Source organism: Alexandromys fortis, unplaced genomic scaffold, assembly GCF_014885135.2.
Source record: "Alexandromys fortis isolate MF-2015 unplaced genomic scaffold, M_Fortis_MF-2015_v1.1 scaffold_56, whole genome shotgun sequence".
Taxonomy (NCBI): Eukaryota; Metazoa; Chordata; class Mammalia; order Rodentia; family Cricetidae; genus Alexandromys; species Alexandromys fortis.
Genome location: NW_026067935.1, coordinates 3,598,698 through 3,621,140, shown reverse-complemented (window position 1 = coordinate 3,621,140; position 22,443 = coordinate 3,598,698). Strand labels below are relative to the sequence as shown.

General features: G+C 47.6%; 1 protein-coding gene across 2 annotated transcripts in view; it reads left to right on the top strand.

Moving 5' to 3' along the window:
* The first annotated feature begins 3,025 nt into the window (after positions 1–3,025).
* The window catches only part of Tmem132c (transmembrane protein 132C), a 301,046-nt gene continuing 281,628 nt past the window's right edge, over positions 3,026–22,443 (top strand). For both annotated transcript variants that reach the window (XM_050146639.1, XM_050146638.1), the window contains exon 1: positions 3,026–3,206. In XM_050146639.1, coding sequence (XP_050002596.1) covers positions 3,101–3,206 — 106 coding nt within the window. In that variant the 5' untranslated portion in view covers positions 3,026–3,100. The remainder of the gene's footprint in view (positions 3,207–22,443) is intronic.

The following is a 22,443-nucleotide window of genomic DNA, read 5'->3' as shown; positions in this document are numbered from 1 at the left end:
CTGGCCTCCATTCGTCATCCTGAAAGTTGTCCCCTCATCACAATGGTACTTTCTCTTAAAGCATTACTGAAAGTCACAGCTCATAATGGACAGACAGCCTTAGTCATCCACCTCCCTGGACCTCCCCTCTGCCACGTGAGAAAAAAATTCGAGTGTAGCACCTCTCATTTCTGCGACAAAATACTTGACAAGAGCAAGTCAAGAGAGAAAACTGTCAAGGAACAGTCTCACTGTCTGAGGGCACGGTCCATCATGCCAGGGCAGACATGGCCGCAGGGGCATGAGGCAGCTGGTCATGGGGCATCAATAGCCAGGACGCAGGGAGAGATGAATGATGGAGTTCAGTTCATTTTTTCCTTTTTATTCCATCCAAGATCCCTCCCCATGGGATGGCACTGCCCACACTCAAGGTGTGTCTTCGTCAGGTAAACCAATCTAGAAACCCCCTCACAGACACGCTCAGAGGCTTCTTTCCACACGAGTCTAAATTCCATCCAGCTGTCAATCAAGGATAACCATCAGGGGACCTTGGTCTACTCCACTCTCAGAACCCTCTAGAAACCAGCTGGTGACCGGAAACAGTGTTTGCTGAATGGCTGAATGATGCGTGTTATTCCGAGGGTTGTTTCGATGAGTCTGTCTATACTGGGCATCACTGGCATATTGAGCTAAACGTGTATTTCTTATTTTTCTTCCTTCCCTGTTTTCTACGTCCACCAGTAAGCAATGTAGTTAAGATGCCGTTTGCTTTGCAAGCTGACCAGAGCTGCTTTATGAGGTCGATCTATAGCTGTCCTTGTCCTACCACCGATAACATTTGCTCATTTAACGCATAACAGCAATACGCAGACACACACCCTGCTTGCAAGCAGACAGGGCAAGACACCAACAAGTTCTATACTTCGTATAATGCAATGTCAACCACTTAAAATTTCAGCTTGAACAAAATAAATCTAAAAAGCGGCCTCTTTCAGTTAGAAGCTCTGGGCACATGTGGAGGCCATGGGCTTTCTCTTGCCAATAACTCTGCCCTCCTATAAATCATGGTAATTGTCTCCATGTGCCCACAGCCTACGGGGAGTTTCGCAATACCCTTTGAGGAGATTAGTGGTCCCTGGTGTCGCTTATGAGACTCAGGCAAGCATCTGGAAGCAATTTCGGTTAAAGAATTAATGATTTTGAGGTTCAATAATACAGGGCTTAAAAAAATAAATAAATACAGGAAACTTTGTTAGCCCCGGGAACCTGTGGGTTTCCCTAGCTGAGATAAAGGGACCGACAGTCCTCTATCCCATTTGTTGAATCTGTGTGAGTGCTTGGTTGATGTTTAGAAGGTCACATGGCAGATTAAAGGCAGTCTTAAAGTGGGGCTTGCAGAAGGGAAACTCTGTTTTCTTTGGTCTCTTTCTGTTCATTCTGGGAGAACCAGGAAGGGAGATGCATCGGAGGTTCATGGGGCTGGAGGACGGCAGGTGCCTGTCTGGTGATTCAGGCTGTAGACATGGTGGCGAGGTCCCACTCGGGGCTTCATTCTTTATTCCTCTTCTGGAACAGGACATGGGGATGGAGCAGACCCCCATCCTTCAGTCTAAAATCTTGGACTGCTGAGTTTCTCCCTGGTGATAGGGGACCAAACATTTCAATACAAAATATTCATTCTCTGTAGATTTCCAGAGAAAATGGGCCTTGGATTCTAGGGGCCCAAGTGACTTTGCTATTTGTTCCCCAAGGATGTGTCTACAGTAGTGAGTTGAGCTGGAGGTTGGGCGTAGTGAGTTGAGCTGGAGGTTGGGCCGTTGCCGGTATCACCTAAATATAAAGCTACTGCTACCCATGCCTGTGAGAGCAGGGTCGCCTTTCGGGCATGAGCTCCTCTTCAAGACCGCGCACCCTCGGACTTCTTATGCTGTCTCAAGACCTGGGGGTTGGAAAGTTCAGCCCTTTCCCTGGTGTTTCTTCTGCATCAATCACTGTTATGTTTGTTTTCTTTTGAAAGCTTTTCCAAAGGACTGGCCAGCTTGATCCATTTAACCCTCGGTGGGAGAGAGATCCCCAGCCTGTGCAGTTTGAGACTCAGATCGGGGTGGGGGCCCCCCAGGTTTGGAGAGCTGGTGGCTGATAAGAGTCCTAGGCTTCCAGCTTCAGAACCTTTCCCTTCCAGCCCCAGTCAGATCCTATCCGCAGCACACTGCCCAGACTCCTGAGCAGCCCATGAAACAAACCCCAGCGTCAGTAAGCATGCAGGGACGTTGCTGGAACCTAGTGACACCAGAAGAGAGCACGGGAAATTGGGGGAGAGGGGAATAGGTTCAGGAGTGTGTGGAGAAACCGCTCTCACCAGGACACGTCTGGGGCATAGTGTCTGGCGCTGAGGGGGACGTGGGGGGACGACGACGACGTTGTTTTGTTTTAAGCCTGGATAGTTGGATACACATAATTGGATGAGATACAGAAAAACAAGTCTAGCCTTCTCCACGAAGCACACGGATCAGTACACATCCCACTGAACCACTGGTATACGTCCCACTGAGTCCAATCGTTCACCTAGATAGTTCCTCCACAGCTGCAAGCGACTTTGAATTCCAGATGTCCCCAGACCTCAGCAGAAGATGACCTGAAGTTACCGATGGGGTAACTGACGACCGCGAGACCTCGCGGTGACCCTGGGAGGTGGTTAGACTCAGAGCTCAAGGGTTCAGCTCCATCCCGCGTGGCGGGCACCTGGGCAGAGCTGTAGGACGTGGCTGCGTGGAGGCAGGAAGCTTGAAAGCCGGGGATCCGCTGTGGGAGAAGAGGATTTCAAGTCTGCAAGGCGCCTTGTTCCTGTCCCCAGTCTTGGTCCCCAGGCCAGGGCGCCCCGGGCCTCCTGGCCCCTCTAGCATCCTCCTTCCATCCGGCCGCGGGCGGGGCCGGAGGTGGGCGGATCCGGAGGGTGTCGTGGGAGGGCCCGAAGTGGGCGGGCCCGGGGGCGGGATCAGCAGGACCGCGGCTGCAGCCGGAGAAAAGTTGTCTGGACCAGCGCACGAGCAGCTGCGGGAGCCGGAGCGCTGCCGGGGGCGGCCCCGGGCATGGGGCAGCCGGCACGGGGCCCGGGCTGGCGATGGGTGGCGTGACAGCGACCACGATGCGCTCCGAGGGCGCGGCCCCGGGGTGGGCGGCGCGGTACAGGGCACTGAGCCTGCTGCTGGCCGCTCTGCTGGGTCAAGGTAAGGCGGACGCTGTCGGGGATCACAGGGTCCCTCGTCGGGGGCTGATGGGAAGCCAGGGCGCGGGTAGAGAGGGTAGCGCTGATGATGAGGGCTCCGGGTCTCACCGAGAGCCCCCATTTATCGAGACAGCGGATTCCGGCCGCAGCTGCGAGCCATTGAGCTGTGGCTGGGGATCCGCCGCGGCAGCCCACCCCGAAGCCCTGCTGCCTCCCTCCCGGAGAGCGGTGGGGGGGGGGCACGGGGGATGGGGGGCGTGGCTGCCGGACTCTGGGTCTGGGCTGCACCCTGAGTTCTATAAGGAGCTGCGCATCCTGACTCGGTGCAGCTGCGGGGCGCAGGGAGGACCCTGGATTCCCGCGGCCCCTTCTACAGCTTTGAGAAACCCAGGACTTTCCGCCCCACGTTTAGACCGAGCGGTGGCGTTGGGAGCATCAGGCGGCTCTGGTTTCCAGCGAGTCCACTGACAGGCTCCCACTTTGGTCCTTTGCCCGGAGCGGTGGGAACCAGGACTCTGCAGGTTTCTGGAGACTTGTGCAAACGGGCTGATGCAGACTTGCCAGGGCTCTCGCTGCTGCTAAGGTCGCTAAGTCGGATTATTACCCTTCTGTGGGTCAGGTTGTCTACAGGCGGGGCTGTAGAAACAGAGCCGCTGGCTTCAGGCGCTCAGAGTCCCGGAACCCCAGGGTGCGGTCGGGGCGCCCTGGTGAGGTTCTAGCGTGCTATAGGTTAAGCCTGGATGTTCTTCGGTGTTCTGTGCTCTCCCGCAGTGAGGCGGGTTCAAGCTCAGCCATTGACAAGGACCGGACTGAGATTTCTCTCTAATCCACCCGGCACGAATGTCAAGACCTCTCTCCAGCCCGGTGCTCCAGGGCTGTGTTGGAAATGTATCCGGGCAGACAAGTTGTCAATTGGTGTTTAAAAAGTCGAATTTGCTTTACAAAAGTCCTTACTGCGCTATGTGAAACTGGGGGATGCCCCTTATTCCAGGAGCATTCCCCCAGACAAGCCTACATACATTATGTACGCGGTGCTTCCTCCCAATGGGTCCTGTTTCCCCAGAGCCCCGGGTAAACTGGGGCTCGGGGTGTTTATTAACCCAGAGGCTGCTCTCAGCACACACCTCCCGGTAGATTCCGATCACTAAATTGCTTAATGGGCATTTAGAAAGAAAAAGAGAAAGAGACCCAGATTTCACTTCGGATCAAGCAGAGGCTGTTATTGCAGTGGCCGGTGTAGACCTTGGACTGGCGATTGAAGGCGCTGGGGTGGGGCTGGCATGGTGGAGATCGCCCACGTGATACAAAGCGTCCCCCTCTCCCCCAGGCACCTGGATTTGCTAGATTTCACCGGGTGGGGCTCCTAAGCTTGGTCCACGAAGCGTCGTGAGCTAAATGTGTTTTCACTTTGCAGCGTTGATCAAAAGCTTGCAGCTCAATCTGTGTTCCCACAAAGCAGCCTGATGTTTACTCTGTAAGATGTTGCATGCGTGCACAGGCAGGTGTGTGTTTGCACCTGTGTGCAGAGGCAGGCGACCAACCCATAGTGTCTTCTGCGGTCAGTCAGTCTCCACCTTGTTTTTTGAGACAGGGCTTCTCACTTTGCAGAGAGCTCTCTCGTTTTTTTATTCTGCCGGGAGCTCTCTCATTAGGCTAAGCCTTCGTGCCAGCGAACCCCTAACCTGCCCATCACTGCCTCAGCGCTGGGATTGCAGCCTGCTCCATCTGCTTCGCTCTGCTGCTGTTTTCTGAGTCTGGGATTCAGGTCCTCCAGGTTGCACGTGCGTGAGTCTGCCACTAAGCCGCCTCCCAGCTCCCCCACACAATGTTTTACAGAAACAAACACCTTCTCGTCCTTGTTTAAATTTCCACTGTCTTTAAAAAAAAAAAATAACCATGCCAAACAGGACTTTATTTTTTTTTTTAATCAAGGGTCCCTGTGTGGGTTTCTGGAACCCTGGGAAACTGTCTGGTCATTAGCACCAACCGAAGTGTGTGTTTTTGACTGTTGATGCTGAAGCTTCGCCACTCACCAGGGTTTGCAGAAAACACAGTTGTTCTTGCGAGTTTCCATAAATAGGACAGAACATTGAAACAGAGGAATCGTTCTCTGAGATTTAGACCCAACTTGAGCTGAAACAGGCTACACCTGCCAACCTTCAACGGCAAGTGGAGGGGTCTGAAGGGCTGATGGGCTCCTCGGGAGGGCTGTGAGGGCTTCTGCTCAGGTGTGGGGCCCCAGCAAAGGTTGGATCCAGCCGTCCTCTGCTAACTCACTGGAACCTGTTGTAAGGTCTGCAATTACTTCAATGTGCATATGCCCCGGTGGACAGAGACTTCAGTGGGGGTGTGAGCTGCAAGCAGTGCCCGCGGCACTGGCATCACACACCTCACCGGTGGTGCACGAAGCACAGGCATCTTTGAATAGAGGAGGCTTTGGAGACCTGAAGTGGCTTCAGGATCAGTGCTGTCCACGGAAGGAATGAAGTAAAAACGAGCAGTTCTTTGGCGTCTCAGCACTATGGCGCCTAGGGGGACCTTGTGGAGGGGTGTGGGGGAAGGGTTGAGAAGGGTTCTTCTCGCCTGCCCTCAGCCATGCTGTCAGTGGGGACCAGGGGCTCAGCTCAAATGCGCATCCACCCTCTTCCATGCATCACTCAAGCATCGCCATCTGTTCAGCCTTCCAGAGCTTCCCCAAACCCCACTGATGATACCCCATCAGACCTTGACTTGCCTCAGTTCTCCCCTCTAGCCCGACTCTCAGCCCACATGGGCTGTCCACAGGATGTTTGCAAAAACTAGGCAGATTGCTGACATTTTTAAATGAGAGAAGTCACGCAGTTATATTTTAATTAAGTAAAAACACATTTTTTAGTCTTAAAAATGGGAGAAGGCATGTGAAAATATCCAGATCTCTGAAGTGTCTGTGTCAGACTCCTAAGCCACACTGCACAACTGCATGAAGATTTTATAAGTAAATTACCAAGCAAAAAAGGATCTTACTTCTATTTTCTATGAGTTGTATATCGTCTTCTTGTAATTATTATTGTGTGTGAGTGTTTGCTGCCTATAAGACTGTGCACCATGTGTGCAGTACCCATGGAGGCCAGGAAAAGGTATTGGAGACCCCGGACCTGGCGTTACAGATGATCATGGGTCATCATGTGGGTGCTGGGAATGGAACCTGGAATGGTACTTCATCTGGAAGAGTAGCCAGTGCTCTTAAACACTGACCCGTCCCTCAAGAACCCAATCATCTTCTTTGTCCAAAAGTCGTGTTTAATGAGGGAAAATTGCATACAATGAAATTTGCCCCTTTAAGATATATAGTTGGAAGTTTGGACTAACATACAAATGTGTCAACTTTTGGATCACCTTCAGAAACCCTGTGCGGTCATCCACAGTTCCTGACACACTGTTCTTAGTCTCTGGACCATTCCTATTTTAGTAGCAACACCATGATGGGCTTACACTGTGGGTGGCTTTCAGATCTGCGGCTGTGCAGTCAGCATCATGCATTCGATAGTCACCTTTGCCCCAGTGCTGGGCCTTCCTTTTTAATGCTGAGTAATATTCCTTTGAGTGCTGCTTACTTTCCTTGTTTCTCAAATGAAGGACGTTTGAAGGACTCTGGATTTTATTGATTATGAAAATATTGTGAATATGCACAGACCGGGTTTTGAGTGGCATGCATTTGTTCCTCCTGGTTAAGGATCCAGGCCTTGGAGTGTTGCCAAGTGATTTGGTGACTTTGGCCTTTTGTTTTCCCTCAACTGGGTTATTTTGTATCATTCGCAGCACTTGATACTATTGCTATTTCTTTGGTCTGCCAATTCTAGTGGCCCAGTAGTTCGTATTTCTTTGGGATTTTTCAGACTCTTTTTTTCTTGGTGTGTTCGTGTGTATATGTGCCGGTGCAGGTATGTGGAGGTCAGAGGGCAACGCAGATGAGTGGTTCTCTCCTTTCCATTGTGCGGTCTCCAGAGGCGAAACTCAGATTGTCGGGCTCGGCAGCAAGCTCCCTCACATGCTAACCCATCCCACTCTTTTAGGATTTCATTTATTTTTTTTTTTTACTTTTTAAAGTTTTATTTACTTCTTTAGGATTTTATTTATTCTAAGTCTTTGACAGATAAGGTGGCGTGTCCTTGGGGTTCATGATCATCTGTACATCTCCTTTGGTGAAATGACACTTTCAAATGCTGCATGCCCACTTTAAAAAACTGGTTGTTTACTTTCTTACTGATGGTTTTTTTTTTCAGGCAATTTCTGTGTTCTGGACATGAGTTCTCATCAGACAGTGTCTGAAAGATATTTCTGTTCCGTTGTCCTAGGAAAATCAGATTTTAAATTTTAAAGAAAATTTCTCTCAATAAGTGTGCTGTTGGTGCCAATCTAGAAGATTATCCCCTAAGCCAAAATTACAAGAATCTCTAGACACTGGGACCAGTGAATGCATGTGAGTCCAATGCCCTCAGAGGCCAGAAGAGGGCAGTAGACCCCTTGGAACTGTAGCTACAGAAGGTTGTAAACTGCCATGTGGGTGCTGGGAACCAAATCCAGGTCCTTTGAAAGAGCAGCCTGTACTCTTAGCCACGGAGCTATGTCTCTAGCCCCAAATCATTGCCTTTTATATTTTATTGTTGGTGGTTTACAAAGGACGTACAGTTGGGTTTCCTTTGTTTACCTAGCCTGTTAATCTCTGTCTTTTAATCATCATGTTTATACCATTTATGTGTAATATAATTATCTGCATGTTTAAAATAGGAGCTGACACTATGCACACTGTTTCCCTTCATGGTCCTTTTGCTCGTTACTCTTCCCACGACTTTTTCTGCTTTAGGGTTAAGCATTTTCTATAAATCTATTTTATCTCCATGATGGGCTCATTTGTGCTTCCTATTCAGTTTTACCCATTGCCCTAAGGTTTACAAAAATGCATCTTTAATTCATCAAAGCTTAGATTCAAGCTGCTTTATACTGCTCCATAGGCTTTATACTAACCTTAAAAGAATATATTTCCAGTATGTTTTTGCCCTCTACATGAAATCATTTTGAAGTGCATGCCCTCTTATGTGTTAGGTGCCGCTAAGAGAATTGTTGATTAAGGATTGTTGCGATATAGTTTCTAGGAGAGTGAAAAATCATGTTTAATCGGCTCAGGCTTGTTTCTGAGTGGGCATTTTGAGCATGCGGATGCCGCCGTCCCTACGGGTCTTTATTCTATCTCCTACCTTTACTCAATTTTCTTGTTTAAGCACCTTGGGGATTTAGAAATTGCTGCCTCTAGGAGACGAGGAAGGTCAATACTGGTGTCTGAGTTAGCAAAATTTTCAAGAGAATGGGTTGCGCTACTCTTCAGAGACCGATATCCCATCTTTGGCAACGTACACACATCCTTTCCCTCACGACAGTTGTTAGCAATACAATAGGACTCTGAAATGGTTGGAATCCTGAAGCCACCAAGGATTTGATATCTTTTCTACATAAAATGCACCCCCCCTTTAATCTGTGTGAAGAAGTGTCTCTTACAGGCTAATTGGGGTCAGACTCGGTGACCCTGAAAGGGCAGCTTCATATGGAGCCTCAGTTCTGCCCATTTCTGGAGGAACTGCTCAGGGAACCCAGGCTGTGAGCATCAGAAGCATAAGAGGCCTCAGAAAAGAAAGGAATTATGGGTTCACAAACTGAAGATGCCACCGAAGTCTGCAGGCCGGGTCTCCTGGGCAGTTTGCGGCTTGCTGTAGGCTTCCTGTGGCTGTCAATTATGTCTGCCTCCCATGGGGCACCACAGCTTAGATGCAGGGGAAGTTTTGGTCATTGCAGTGATTTTTGTCTGTGGTTCAGGTTGTAGATTCTAAGGATAAAGACTCTTGGACTTGGAATGAACTCAAGAGTGTCGTGTGTGTGTGTGTGTGTGTGTGTGTGTGTGTGTGTGTGTGTGTTAGGGGGGTGTTGATGTTTGTCTTTTAGGAGCTCCCTGGGGCTAGGGATGTCACTTATTGGTAGGACCTTGCTTGGTGTGTAGGGGACCCTGGGTTCTGTGTGTAGAATGACAGAGCAAACCAACAAAAGGAACTGCATAGTCTTCAGTAATCTAGACCAGCTGAGTACACCTCTGTCTAGAGTCAGATGAGAGTGACTAACAGGACCACCATGCCATATTTGATGGGAGTATCTCTCCCAGAGGGAAACCGTGGAGCCCTTTGTTACCAGAAGTGGGTGGGTAGATGCTGAAAGCAAAATCCATAGACAATGTTTTTCCCAGCACAGAGACCTCATGGATGTGGCTGTTACAGTCAGCACAGTTCTTCTGAGCCCCAGATTTTATCCTATGAAGCAAGGACCACACCTACTTCCTATGTCTTCAGGACAGAGATGCATGAGCCTGAGGCATGTAGCATCTCTCTCCCAGGGCTGGCATGATAAGAAACCACACAGTGAGCAGCTTCTGTGCCACTTAATCTACCGCCTAAGGTAGAGAAATAATTCTCTCTCAGAGCCAGAGTCCTAAGTCAAGGTACCAGCAGGACCAGACCGTTGCCCGGGTACCTAGGAAGGATGCTTCCTCCACTCTTGCAGCTTCTGGTAGCACCTGGGTTCCCCGGCTTATGGCTGTAGCATTTTCTGCTCAGACTTGTGTTTACATGACTGTCTTCTGGGTGGGTCCCTTCCCCACTGTCATTGTGCGTAGGGTGGGAGAGTCAGAGGGAGGCAACTTCTAGTGTCAGTCATTCCTTAGGCTTGTTTTTTTGAGACACCATCTCACTGGCCTGGGTCTTACGAATTAGAATAGGCTGGTTGGACAGTGAACCCTTGAGATCAACTTGTCTCTGTCTCCCCAGCACAGGAAAAGCAAGCACAAGCTACTACATCTAGCTTTTCATACAGGTTTCAGGGATCAAACTCAAAGCAGGTCCTCGTGCTTGCAAGGCAGGCGCTGAACCATCTCTTCATCCCCCACTCCAGAGCTCTATAAGGACTGAATGTAAGTTCCAACATAATGTATCTACAGGGCCTTTTCCTAAGTAAGGAGTTGGTCATAGGCTCGGAGGAGGGATGTCTCCTGGGGCCACCAAACCATCACACATAGTTAGAAAAGTTCAGAACACTTACTGTTAGAATTGGTGACGTTAACACTGCCAGAAAGAATCACGCAAGACAGTCTCGTCACAGAAAGATGTTTCCAGAAAGGCCTGAGAATGATGTCGAAGCAAACAGAACAGCGAACCTGACGATTTCAGAGGGAAAGGAAAGACACGTTTCGTGAGAGGTGACCATCTGTCACAGACCACAGGGAGCCGGGGCTTATGTTGTCCTTAAATGCATCAGCCGTCACTTCCATGGATTCCTTTCTTAAACACTAATTCCCGCCCCCCCCCCCCGGAGTTTTCTAGAGCCGTCAAAACAGCCTAGAGCAGCCCCCAGGCTATGACCCTTAATTAATTTTCTCACCCATTCTGTGATCGACTCGTTTTGTTTGTTTTGCTGAACCAGTCCCCCAGCCTTTAATTATAATATCTGTTTTCGTCTGTGTCTCCTTACCTTGTCTGTGAACCCCTGGCCGTGAAAATGTTGATATAATGTCACCTGCTTTGGCATGTGGTGACCCATTAGGGACTCTGTGAGGCAATAACGGTTTCTTATATTCTCAAGCTAAAGAAACTTTGAAGACCGTCCTATTGTCCGATATACATGTGTGCACACACTGCTAATTCCTGCTCTTACCATTGAATTATATCTTAGCAATGATTTTTTCTTAGAAAAAATGACAACAAAATAAACAAGAAATCTTGCACTATAACAAAAAAAAGCACACTGTGAACAGTATCAGCCTTGGAAACATTGTTTCATCATTTTGTTTCCATGGGAAGCAATGACTTTGTGTTTCGCTACTGATGTGATTTCCATGCACCTGCCTGGTGGTGAGCTGTGGAGGAATGCTGAGCTGTTCAGTTTTCAGTTATGCGTCTTCGTCTTCGTTTGAAAAAGCTAAATATCCCAGCTTCTCGTCTGCAGCAGTGTGTTAGTGCTGGTAACTGAAGAATCCTTGGGGGCTTCAGGCCCAGTTGGATCTAGGCACCAGGCAGTATCACAAGACACTCTTTGTCTCCTCTGAATGACTTTGTCATCATTGCGGGCAGTTGCCTCTGTCATGTGAAGCTCCCCCGACAGTTATGGTCCTTCTTTAGAGCACACCATCCCAAAGACATTAACTTCCTAAATGACCGTGGAAATTTCAGGAGTGAGTCACTTGACAAAGTTACCCACACTTGAGCCTTTCAAGGTGGCAGAGGGAATGGGAGTTTCTGATTGGTCAGATCAGTCTCAGGAGTTTGAGGCTCCGTCTAATCCCTAGGACAGAGAGTATGAGAGGAATGAAGATGCACAGAGATTTGAGGTAGGAGAGAAGGCTTGGGGGTCAAGAGCACAGGACTACGTTCAATTCTGGCAAAACATCCATACACATAAAATAAACGCTTTCTTTTAAAAAGAACGGTGTTGGCAGAAGGGGACCAGAGGATCTGTGGTGAGGCCAAGTGTCTCTCAACCATCAAAAGACCAAAAGACCAATGTTACTACCAAGGCAGAGAAGCCCCTTCCTGGGATGCAGAGTAAGCTGGATTCTCGTGCTTATGCAGAAGCAGTCATTTCCCAGGGGTCTCCAGGAACACTGGGAAGGTTCAGTGAGGAAAGCACTTGCCACATGAGCCTGAGGACTGAAGATCAATTCCCAGAACCCACGTAGAAAACTGTGTTTAGCGTTTCTCAGTTGTAATCCCATTTCTAGGGAGGCAGAGATGGGTGGATCCTTGGGCCTCGCTGGCCGGCCAGCCTGGCCAAATCAGTGAGTTCTAGGCCAGTAAGAGACCCTGTCTCATAAAGAAAATGTGTCTAATAGCTGAGGAATAACACCCAAGATTGACCTCTGGCCTTTTCATGTAGGCAGGTACACATGAGGCCAGCCACATGTATGTACACACACACACACACACACACACACACACACACACACACACACACACACGTCCCCCCACCACCAACACTTCTCCTGCTCAGAGTGTTCTCTCTGCTTTAGAAATCATTTATTCAGTTATTCATTCCGTCATCCATCTGACGTGGCTCCAGCTCTGACTGTGGACCAGGCTCTCCATCGCTGACCCCCTCCCAGCCGAATGGAAGAGGTTCCTCTTTCCCAATCCCCCCTCTCCCACCCAGGACTACGAAGGAACTCTGGATAGGATTCCTAAAGCCTTGGCTACATACAGCAGCCCCCAAGGCTCCCCTCCGCCATCCTTGCTGAGCAGAGACATATACCCCGGGAGAAGTCTCCATCTGGGGCGATTTGTTCTGCCCCAGGTTTGTGTGGCATCTCCAGTTTTCTAACTAGCAGTGTGTTCTTTTCTTTAGCTTTTGTAAATGTTTTGGGTCAGTACACAGCCCCGGGTTCCCATTTCATTAATGAATTGACTCACTGTAGACTTTTCTCATTTCTCTTCAAAATCCAAACAGTTTCATCTTGTGCACATAAATTCTGTTAACAAAGTATGTTTTCCTACTTGGAGCCCATCCCTTCCTGATGCTCAGTTGACCCCCCCCCCCGGCCATGGCCCTGCCCTTGAGCATTGGGTCTGTGAGAAGAAACATTTAGTGGCTTTGCCTAAGAGGTCTCCGTCTAGCTTTGGAGGCAGTCTCCCCCCTCCCCCCACGCCTGAGGTCTTCAGTTCTGCAGTTCTCTGTGGCTAGGCCACAGAGCCCAGATATTTGGTCAGATATTCTGGGTTTCATTTCATTTATTTGGGGAATTTTATTTTTTTAATTTTTATTTTGAATTTTTATTTAATTTTTAAATTTTGAATGTAGTGCGTATTTTGGTAGACCTGGAGTGCATAGGAGGATTTGTTGGACATAGATGGGTCCCATCCAGGGAGATGAAGTCCTCATTATACCAGCAGAATGGTCTAACCCCCAAAGGCAATGTTGGGTTTTGAACTACAGTTTTGGACTTCCCTGCAGCTGGCTGGCAGCAACTGACCCCGGCTGCTTCTGTCTTCTGAGTTGGTTACTCACGACAAGGCTCCCTGCCTGCACACATTGATTCTGACCCTGGATAGCCTTGGCTAATAGAGGGTCCTCAGGGACTGGATTCTGGGCAAGGAAGAGTTGGTTTTCTCTTTTTGGGTGTTTCATTCTTCTCTTCTTTAATAACATCTTCACTTGGGTTCGGGGCTGTTGTTTTCTTCCCAAATCACAACTAACCAACAGGAACAGTTCTTTCTTCTAAATTTCTGCCCCCTTCAGGCAATACCAGCTGCCTCTGAGACTGAACACTTCCCACCCACCCAGTTCACATGGTCACATAATTGTGTCCTTTGCCACAGCCTCAGTGAGGCTCCCGTTAAATTAACAGTCAAAACTGTGGTGAACTGCAAGGCATTCCAAATGAGCTTTGATTTTCTTACAAACTAAGACAGGCTCTCTCTTACAAAGCTATAGCAGAACATTGAAATCAGGTAATTCTCATCTCTCTGATAGCCTGTGTGGTCCTCAGACCCAAGATGTGGCTGGCTTCTTCTAATCTCAGTACTGTCCTCTGTAAGAAGCAATCAAGCTCAGAATTTCATGTATTTTGTAGTTGTCCTTGTCCCTTTTCATTTGTTTGTTTATTTTTTAAATTATGTGTGTACTGTGTGCATCTACACGTGTGGCTATGCATCTGAGTCCAGGACCCACAAAAGCCAGAAGAGGATATTGGCTCCCCTAGAGCAAGAGTTACAAGTGGTTATGAGCTCCCATGTGAGTCTAGGAATTGAACTTAGGACCTCTGGAAGAGCAGCTAGTGCTCGTAACCACTGAGCCATCTCTAATCTAATGCTTCTTTACTTTTCTCAGTCTTTCTTTGCATTTCATGACCTTGACACTGTTGAAGGTGCAGGCTAGTCTTTCCATGACTGTAGTGGCCAGTCTTCATTGTCGACTTCGCTGAATTTAGAATCACCTAGAAACACACGTCTGGATATGTCTGTGAGGGCATTTTCGTGGAAGTTTGTCTAAAGTGGGAAGATTTGTCTACTCTGGGTGGCAACATCCCATACGCTAGGGTCTTGGATGGTGTCAGAAGGAGAAAGTGAACTGAGCACCTGCGATCACCACTCTCTCTCTGTCTTTCCTGACTCTGGGTGTAATGTGACCAGTTGCCTCATTCTTCTGCCTCTGTCTCTTCCCCAACATGGTGAGCTGTCCATCTAACCATGACTAAGGTCATTTATCAGGCTGCACAGCTAAGCACATCCCCTTAAAGAAATGCCTACTCTGGCGACTTGACCAAGGTGATCTCTTCCAGGCTTCCTGGCTGTGGTATCTTCTAAATCATTTTTTAATCGATAAGTATTTTTATGGCAAGGGCATATGGAGACTTCAAATATCCCAATTCTTGGTAGAATTTCAGTTTTTTTTTCATTTTAAACCCAGATTCTTCTTGTACCTATCTTTATTTTTATTACCATTCCTGTTTATTTTGAAGCGTAAAATATCTTAAATTTGGCCATGGGAACCATTTTTACAGTGAGGTCTGTTGTTGTTTTGACAGGTCTTCACTTTTTCTTCAAGCTCTGCCCTACTTTCTGGATATAAGATGTTCCAGGCTTATCTGTACTTCCCCCTGTCTTGGCTCACGTTATATTTTTTGTTCCATGGTCTTAGAAACCAAAATCTCATGTCCGTATGTGCTCATTGCTCCCAAGTGCTCCAGCCCCCATCTACTAAGAAGGAGGCATGGCATTGCTTTTAAGTCCTTGGAGTAACTGGTTCCCATCTGTGCCACTGTCTACTGCATTGAGTGGCAACGATGAGGCATCACCAGGGTCCCATGTTTGGTCATCACGTGGTGTCCCAGTACTGGGGCCCACACACATATTGTAGTTCCTATCTGTCCTGGTTGGATTTAATTGTCAACTTGACACATCCTACTGTCATCTGAGCGGAAAGCCTCAGTTGAGAAGTTGCCTCGATCAGATACCTGTAGGAATGTCTCTCGAGGGGTTGTTTTGATTGTTAATTGATGCAGGAGAGTTCAGCCCACTATGGGTAGTACCATACCCTAGGCTCGTGGTCCTGGACTGTATAAGAAAGCTATCTCAGCCTGAACCTCTGACCAGCAATGTTCCTCCATGGTTTCTGCTTCAGGTTCTTGCTTGAGTTCTTCCCCTGATTTCCCTCAACGATAGACTGTGTAAGACAGATAAGCCCTTTCCTCCTCTAAGTAACTTTGAGTTTTTGTGTTTTATCACACCAACTGAAAGGAAGCTAGAACACCATCCAGTGCACATGGTTGAAGCTGGAAAAACAACCGTCCCAAAAGAAGAAACGCGTTGACATCAGAAGAGAGGAATGGCAGGCACATTGAGTTGGTGGACAGGACCACAGCATACTTGATAGACCTGCTGTAGATCGAGTGACAGTGGCTGAGTCAGAGAGAACAAAGGCTAAGAAGGATGATGTCATTGCCACCAAATAGTGCTGGCTTCTGGGTAGTAGCTCAGCAGCTACCCCAGTTCTGCCAGTGATTGACGGGATTACTCTTTCTTTAAAATGTTGACTCTGTGTTTCTCAGCCTCACCAAACTGACGTGCTGGCAAGGGGAAGGGGTGTGTTGGGCAAGAGTTCTTGCCTGCAGCGTGCTCTCTCCAAATAATGCCAATCCAAGTGCACCCTGGGCACACATAAAACTGTGTCTTCAGCACTGTCCAGTATGTACAGAGAAATTCCTCAATCAAAATAATTGTAGATATTTCAGAGAAATTGCAGAAATGCTAAGAAGAATCTGACATGCTTTTCAACTCTTTCTCCAGATTAATTTCTGTATATCACCCCTACGTCTCTATATTTGAGAGTCTATGTAATTTTCTGAAGTACTTACAAATAAGTTGTCCCTAAGGGATGCCTTGGGAGTGTATTCTCTGAGACAGGGGCATTCTCTTACCTAACATCACCATGATCAAAACTACCCACGTCCCCACTGGACATCCACAGTTTTTCTGTTCGTGTCTTTTACAGCAAACATGTTGAGTCTGGAATCAACTCCGATCTCACACTGCATCTTGCCCATGGCTTGCCTGTGTGTTTTTCTCAGATGTGGTTCCTCCTCTCGATTCTGTCCTAACTCTAATGGGTTTGGACGGTGAAGGCCAGTGTTGGGAAAGAATGTCCCACACGTGATCCAAATCCGTTTGAAAATGGACCCCATTTTTCTTTCATATTGACCTGATCTCTGACCTTTGAACATAGAACTCTGGATTTGGGGGGGGAGGGGCGGGTACATATCCAGTGTCATCTTAATGTCCGGAATGACCCTGCAGAGGACCTGCTCATAGGGTACTGGGACAACCCTCCTTTCTCCTCGCTACCTTCGAACTTTTGGACATCGAAGCCCCAGGAGCAGTTGTCCCCCACCATTGCTTCTTCCTCCTTATTGTTCAGTTGCTGAGATGGGTCTCACTGTGTAGCCCTGGTTGACTGCATTTCACTGTATAGACCAGGGTGGCCTTGAACTCACTCTCCTCTGAGTGTTGGTATTAAAGTCAGTGTCACCATACCTGGTTCCAGGTGGAAATGTTGGCCTTTCTGACCAAGGAGCAATGACAAGAGACTCCCCATACTGGCTGAGTGGCCATTCTTATATGTTGGTGGATCAGCCCCAACTTTGATCTGTGATGTCTGGTATGTCTCAACTTAGAGACTTGAGAGAAAAATCTTCTTGCTGCCCCTTCAACATAACTGCATCTTTCTGGTTTTTACTCTTCATGGGAAAATGCAAAGCCGGTGCTTGTGTGCATGTATGTGTGTGAATACACTCACACACATATGTGCATAATCACCTAGATTCATGCATGCATGTGCATGCACACACATGCACACACACACACATGCATGCACACATGCAAGCATGCCTGAAGGCCCCACCTGCACCAGTCATTAGCTTTTAGACATGAGACAGCTGAAATGGAGGTGTAGCAATGACTTCTTTCTTTCCGTCCCCAGCTGCATAGCATAGGGTGCTGTGAGTACATCTGTCTGACTGAACGCCACCTCTGATGTCTTTATTTAGTTTGATAATGGCTTCTGAGTTTTCTCCAGAAACATGGGGGCTTAGTTTTAAAAGTTCAACTGAAAACACACAGAGAGGGGTGACATTTTGGAGAACAGAAAGCATGTACAAGATGCTGTGCTTAAACACCCCACCTTCAAAGACAAGAAAAACATTACCTGTAACTCCAATCCAGTTTTCTAATTCTCAGTCGCCCTCTAGGGCCCTTAGTGATTTTTACCGCCTCGCTGTCACGGGCGTTTTCACTGGCTTCACACGGTTTGTCTCTGCTCTAAATCTTCTCATCTGAGCTCAGCCCCAAGCAGTCATTTCCATAAAAGTCACTGTTTTACATACTAATTGCATTTCTGCAAAAAAAAAAAAAAGCATTGAGATAACTACATGGGTTATAACATGTTTAAAGGTCCTTCTGTGTTTCCTTCCACATCATCTGCCATGGCACACTTGGGCAAACACCGGCCTGGGGCCCGGGTGCAGATGGAGCAGGCAGGTCTCGTGTCAGCTGCTTCCTCCCCATGATGGGACCTCCAGATTGCATCCTCTGTCAGAATTTTGAAGGAGGACCTTCAGCAAAGATGGAATTCTACTTTCATTTTTGTTGCTGTGATGAAAGACTCTCTCCAAAAGCAACCTAGGGAAGGAAAGGGTTTGTTTCAGCTTACAGTCCCAGAGCATGTCAGGGCAGGGACCCAAAGGCAGGCACAGCATGGCTTCCAACCAAGGAACTCAGTTAACCATGCAAGTGCAGCAGGGTGTGGAGGAGGTGGAGGATGAGGCTTGCTGGCTCACTCACAGGTGTACACTCGGCTAGCTTTCTTATATGGCACAGGACCACCAGCCTAGGGAATGGCATCACCCACAGTGGGCTGGGCCTCCTACATCAGTGAACATAACAAGGTCCCAGAGACTTTCCCGTAGTCCAGTCTGACCTGAGCAATTCCTTAAATGAGGTGTCTACAGGCTGTGTCAAGTTAAAGCTGATCACGACAGATAGAAAAAGTGTTCTCAAGTCCCTGAAAGCCTGGGAGTGCAGATTAATGACAGAAGACTTGATTGCCATATGCAATGTTCTAGATTCAGTCACCATGGTCTCCACCACCACCTTTACACACATACACACACACACAGAGTCACACACACACAGTTATATATAGCTACACACAGTCATACACAGTCACAGATACACAGTCACACACAGGGTCACACAAGCAGTCTCAGTCTCACACACAGTCACACACACACAGTCACAAACACACAGAGGCATGCACACAGTCTCACACACAGTCACACATACACAGTCACACACAGTCACACATGCACAGTCACATACGGGGTCACACACAGTCACACATACACAGTCACACACACAGTCACACACAGTCACACATACACAGTCACATACAGGGTCACACACAGTCACACACACAGTCTCACACACACAGTCACACACTCACAGTCACACACACACAGAGGCATGCACACAGTCTCACACACACATTAGGGGAGGGATGAATGATAAATTGTCAGGCCAGGAGGTCAACCCTCAATGTGGTACTCACTTAGTCAGGCATCAACTAAAGACATTAAAGCTTTAGTCAGTCAACATTTAATTCAGCATTTCTCGACTTTGATCATCTATGCCCTTTTCAAATAAGTCTGAAAATCCAGAGACATTTTTCCGCTGCTTCTCTCAGAGGCGGACACACTATTGCTTCAGGTCCATGTGCTGCCTTCTACAAACTACAAGAACAACAAATACATGAACTCTGTTTTTCTGGGCTTTATTTTTACACAGAACACAAGTAATTTCTCATTTCATAGAAAATACTGAATACAAGATCTAATGTTTCACATACCTGAGGAGTCTGATACACACATGTCACATCCGCAGATTGAAAATTGATAACTGTGTGTCTAATTTCAAATACTAAACCTGTCCGTGCCATTGATGAGTAAGTACACTGCTCTCCTGTACTGCAGATTTTAGGCAAGAGAATAGTGGGACAACTTCATTAGGGGTGGGAATGTTGGCTGGAAAGATGGCTCAGGGGTTAAGGGTACTGGCTGCACAGTCATGAGGACTTGGGTTTGAGTCTCAGCTCTCATATAAGGAGTTTTACAAACACATGACTCCATTTTCAAGTGATCCAGCATGTTCTTCTGACTTCCACAGTACCCTATCACACACCACACACACACACACGCACACACACACACACACACTATCCACCAAATCTACATAATTTTTAAGAACTGGGGATTCTTGATGGATGTTCTTGCCCAGTCCTGAGACAGGTCTCTCGCAGTCACCCCATTGATGAAAGCTTTGGAGCCCAGCCCCCTCTCTGCTGTGCACACCATTTTATCCTTGTGAGCCAGGGTTTTCTATCCATCCACTATCCACCACCAGTACCTCAGTCACCTAAAACCCCAAACACCTTCATTCTTTGATAGACGCCCTGTGGTTGGTGAGCCGGGGCTGGCCACGAAGCTCCCAGCTGCTCATAGTCACCACAGGCAGACCATTGAGGAGAAGAGGATGCTAGAGAGGCAGAAACAGAGGAAGGGGATGAGACTCTGGAGGGAGCCGAGATCCTTAGCTTTCATTTTCCACAGGCTTGATTAAGGATCACGTAGCTCCATGACATGCCCTCTACACATGGATGCTGGGTCTGGTCTACGGCTCCATCCCCTCCTCCTTTCTCCCAGCTCACAGGGAACACTATGTCCCAGGCTCCCTTGCCTTCTGGCTTCTCCTCCTGAGTCTGCGGAGGCTATAGGAGATAAAGGCGTGGGATAGTACAGTGACTACAGTGAGTTCATTTCCACCTCTGTTTGCAGCTTGAACCACTGGTGGCTGTGGCGGCATCTTCTCCAGCTCCAGCTGCCTGAGGCGGCTCTTCTCACATCTCATTTTGCTCTCCACAGTTGGCACCGCCCCCCCCCCAGGACACCCCCCCATCTTCTCTGTCCTCCTCCCTGAGGACTGATGGTGGCCCCCCACAGTAGTTAACATCCATCGTCTTGATCTTAACTCTTTCATCCCCGTGTAGTCTGTTTCCCACATTCAAACTCTTCTCTTGAAATTACTACAGCATTTTTTATTTTATTTTTCTGGCTAGAATCTGGCAAAAATAGCTCCTTTTATTCCTCACGTGCATGTTCAGGATTAGAGTCAGGACAATCCTGGCTAATAGAGCTGCAAGAGTAAAGAAACTGAAGACCTTGGACACAAAGCCCACCTCTCTATCCGATGCTAACATATGCAATGGGGAATGGGCTAGCCTTTCCCGCTCACCACCTGTTCTCTAGCAATTGAATGGGATTTTGCCAGTTTTTCCCTAAACACCTCGTGATGACACAGATGTGGGAAGTGCAGTTACCAGTGTTTTATACGTAACATCATAGGACAATATGTTTCATTATAGGCCTGAATTTGGTCATCTCTCCTCTTATTGAAACCCTACTTACTACACAAGAAATTGCCAAGCACACAAGAGACACTTTATAAATGTCTATTATCAGTAATATGAACCGTGGGCCATGACACAGTAAAAGCAGCATTGTGGATATTGGAATTGAGTTTCAGTTCCCAGAACCCACACAGTGACTCACAACCATCCCTAACTCCATTTCCAGGGGATCTGATACCCTCTTCTAACCTCTAAGGGTGCCAGTCATGTGGCACACATACATTTATGCAGGCAAAACACTTAAACACATAAAATAAATAAATTTAAAAGGAAAGAATAAAAATCAACTTACCTGGTAGTTTGACAGGTTTTCTATGGGGGTGTGTGTCTATGTCAGCTTTCCATACAAGACCATTTAAAATGTATTATTTTCACATGTATATGTATGTAATTACATGGGTTTATGTGCACCGTGTTCAGAAGCTACAAGAGGGCATCAGATCCCCTAGAACTGAAGTTGCCAACAGATGTTAGCTACCCTCTAGATGTGGGGAACTGAACCCAGGTCCTCTTCCGGAACAGCCAATGCTTTTAGCCACTGAAGCCATCCCTCGAGATTACAGCAGTATCATTGTTTTAATGAGCCATCATTTTAGAAAGCCTGAAAGATAACAGGCTAGCCTGTAGAAGCAGTGAGGATTTGTGCCTATTTCATGCCTTGATTCTGAGAGCACAGGGGGCACAGAGGGCATTTATAAAAATCCAATTTGTATTAGCTTTCTCATCTTTTTAACAAAGTACCCAACAGCAGTGACATGCAGAAGGAGAATTCCACCTTGGCTTACGGGTTTTGGACATCACAGTTTGTGGGAAGGAGCAACTTGGTCCATGGTAAAGACAGCTTGTGTCTATCGGTTGTTCTGTGCTAAGGACCAGGAGATCTACTGAGTGTTTAGGAACCAGTACAATGGTAAAAACCCCATCCCCTGTAACCTACCAATGGCACCCAGGCACCAACACCTGCAAAAAAGCACCAGGAGCTGAGGTGCCCTCAAATATGACTCTGCGCCACCATTTCAGATCCGAACTTTAACATAGTCCTAACCACCTCTCCAGAGGGTTCCCCAGTGTGAGTCTAGCTCCCAACCTCTCTGGACGAAATCAGTTCTCAGAAGTCGCTGTCATTACAGACACTGTTGTTGGCTCACAAATGTAGTTAAGTGATTAATGAAATCTGGTGATGGTTAATAAGACTCATGTGGTACACCAATTTTATTTCTTATAGTGCACACAAAATTAAATACCCCTCAGCCCTGATTTTGTTTTCTGATGAGTTTACATTGTCCATAGAGAACCCTGAAAGCATCCATTCCTTACTAAAGCAGGCATCTCACACAGTTGAAGAGAACACACAGGTACCTCCATGTGGCTGTATATTTGTGATAAAACAGGACTCACCCTTTCTTCTTCAGAAAGGATTTTCTTTTCTAAAAGATGAGGGCAGAAACCTGAACCTTGGGAAAGACGTCTTTCCTGGAACTCCCGATCTCCATGTTGAAAAGTGGATCTCGTCTTGTCGACTTCCAGGCATCTCCTCGTTGCTTTTGTTTCTCTTCCTCTTAAGGTCAGGAATGAATCTTTAGGACAAAGGGAAAAGGAAATGTTCTGGTAACAGTACAACTCGCTCCCAGCAAACCAGAGTGTGGCTCTCCTGCATC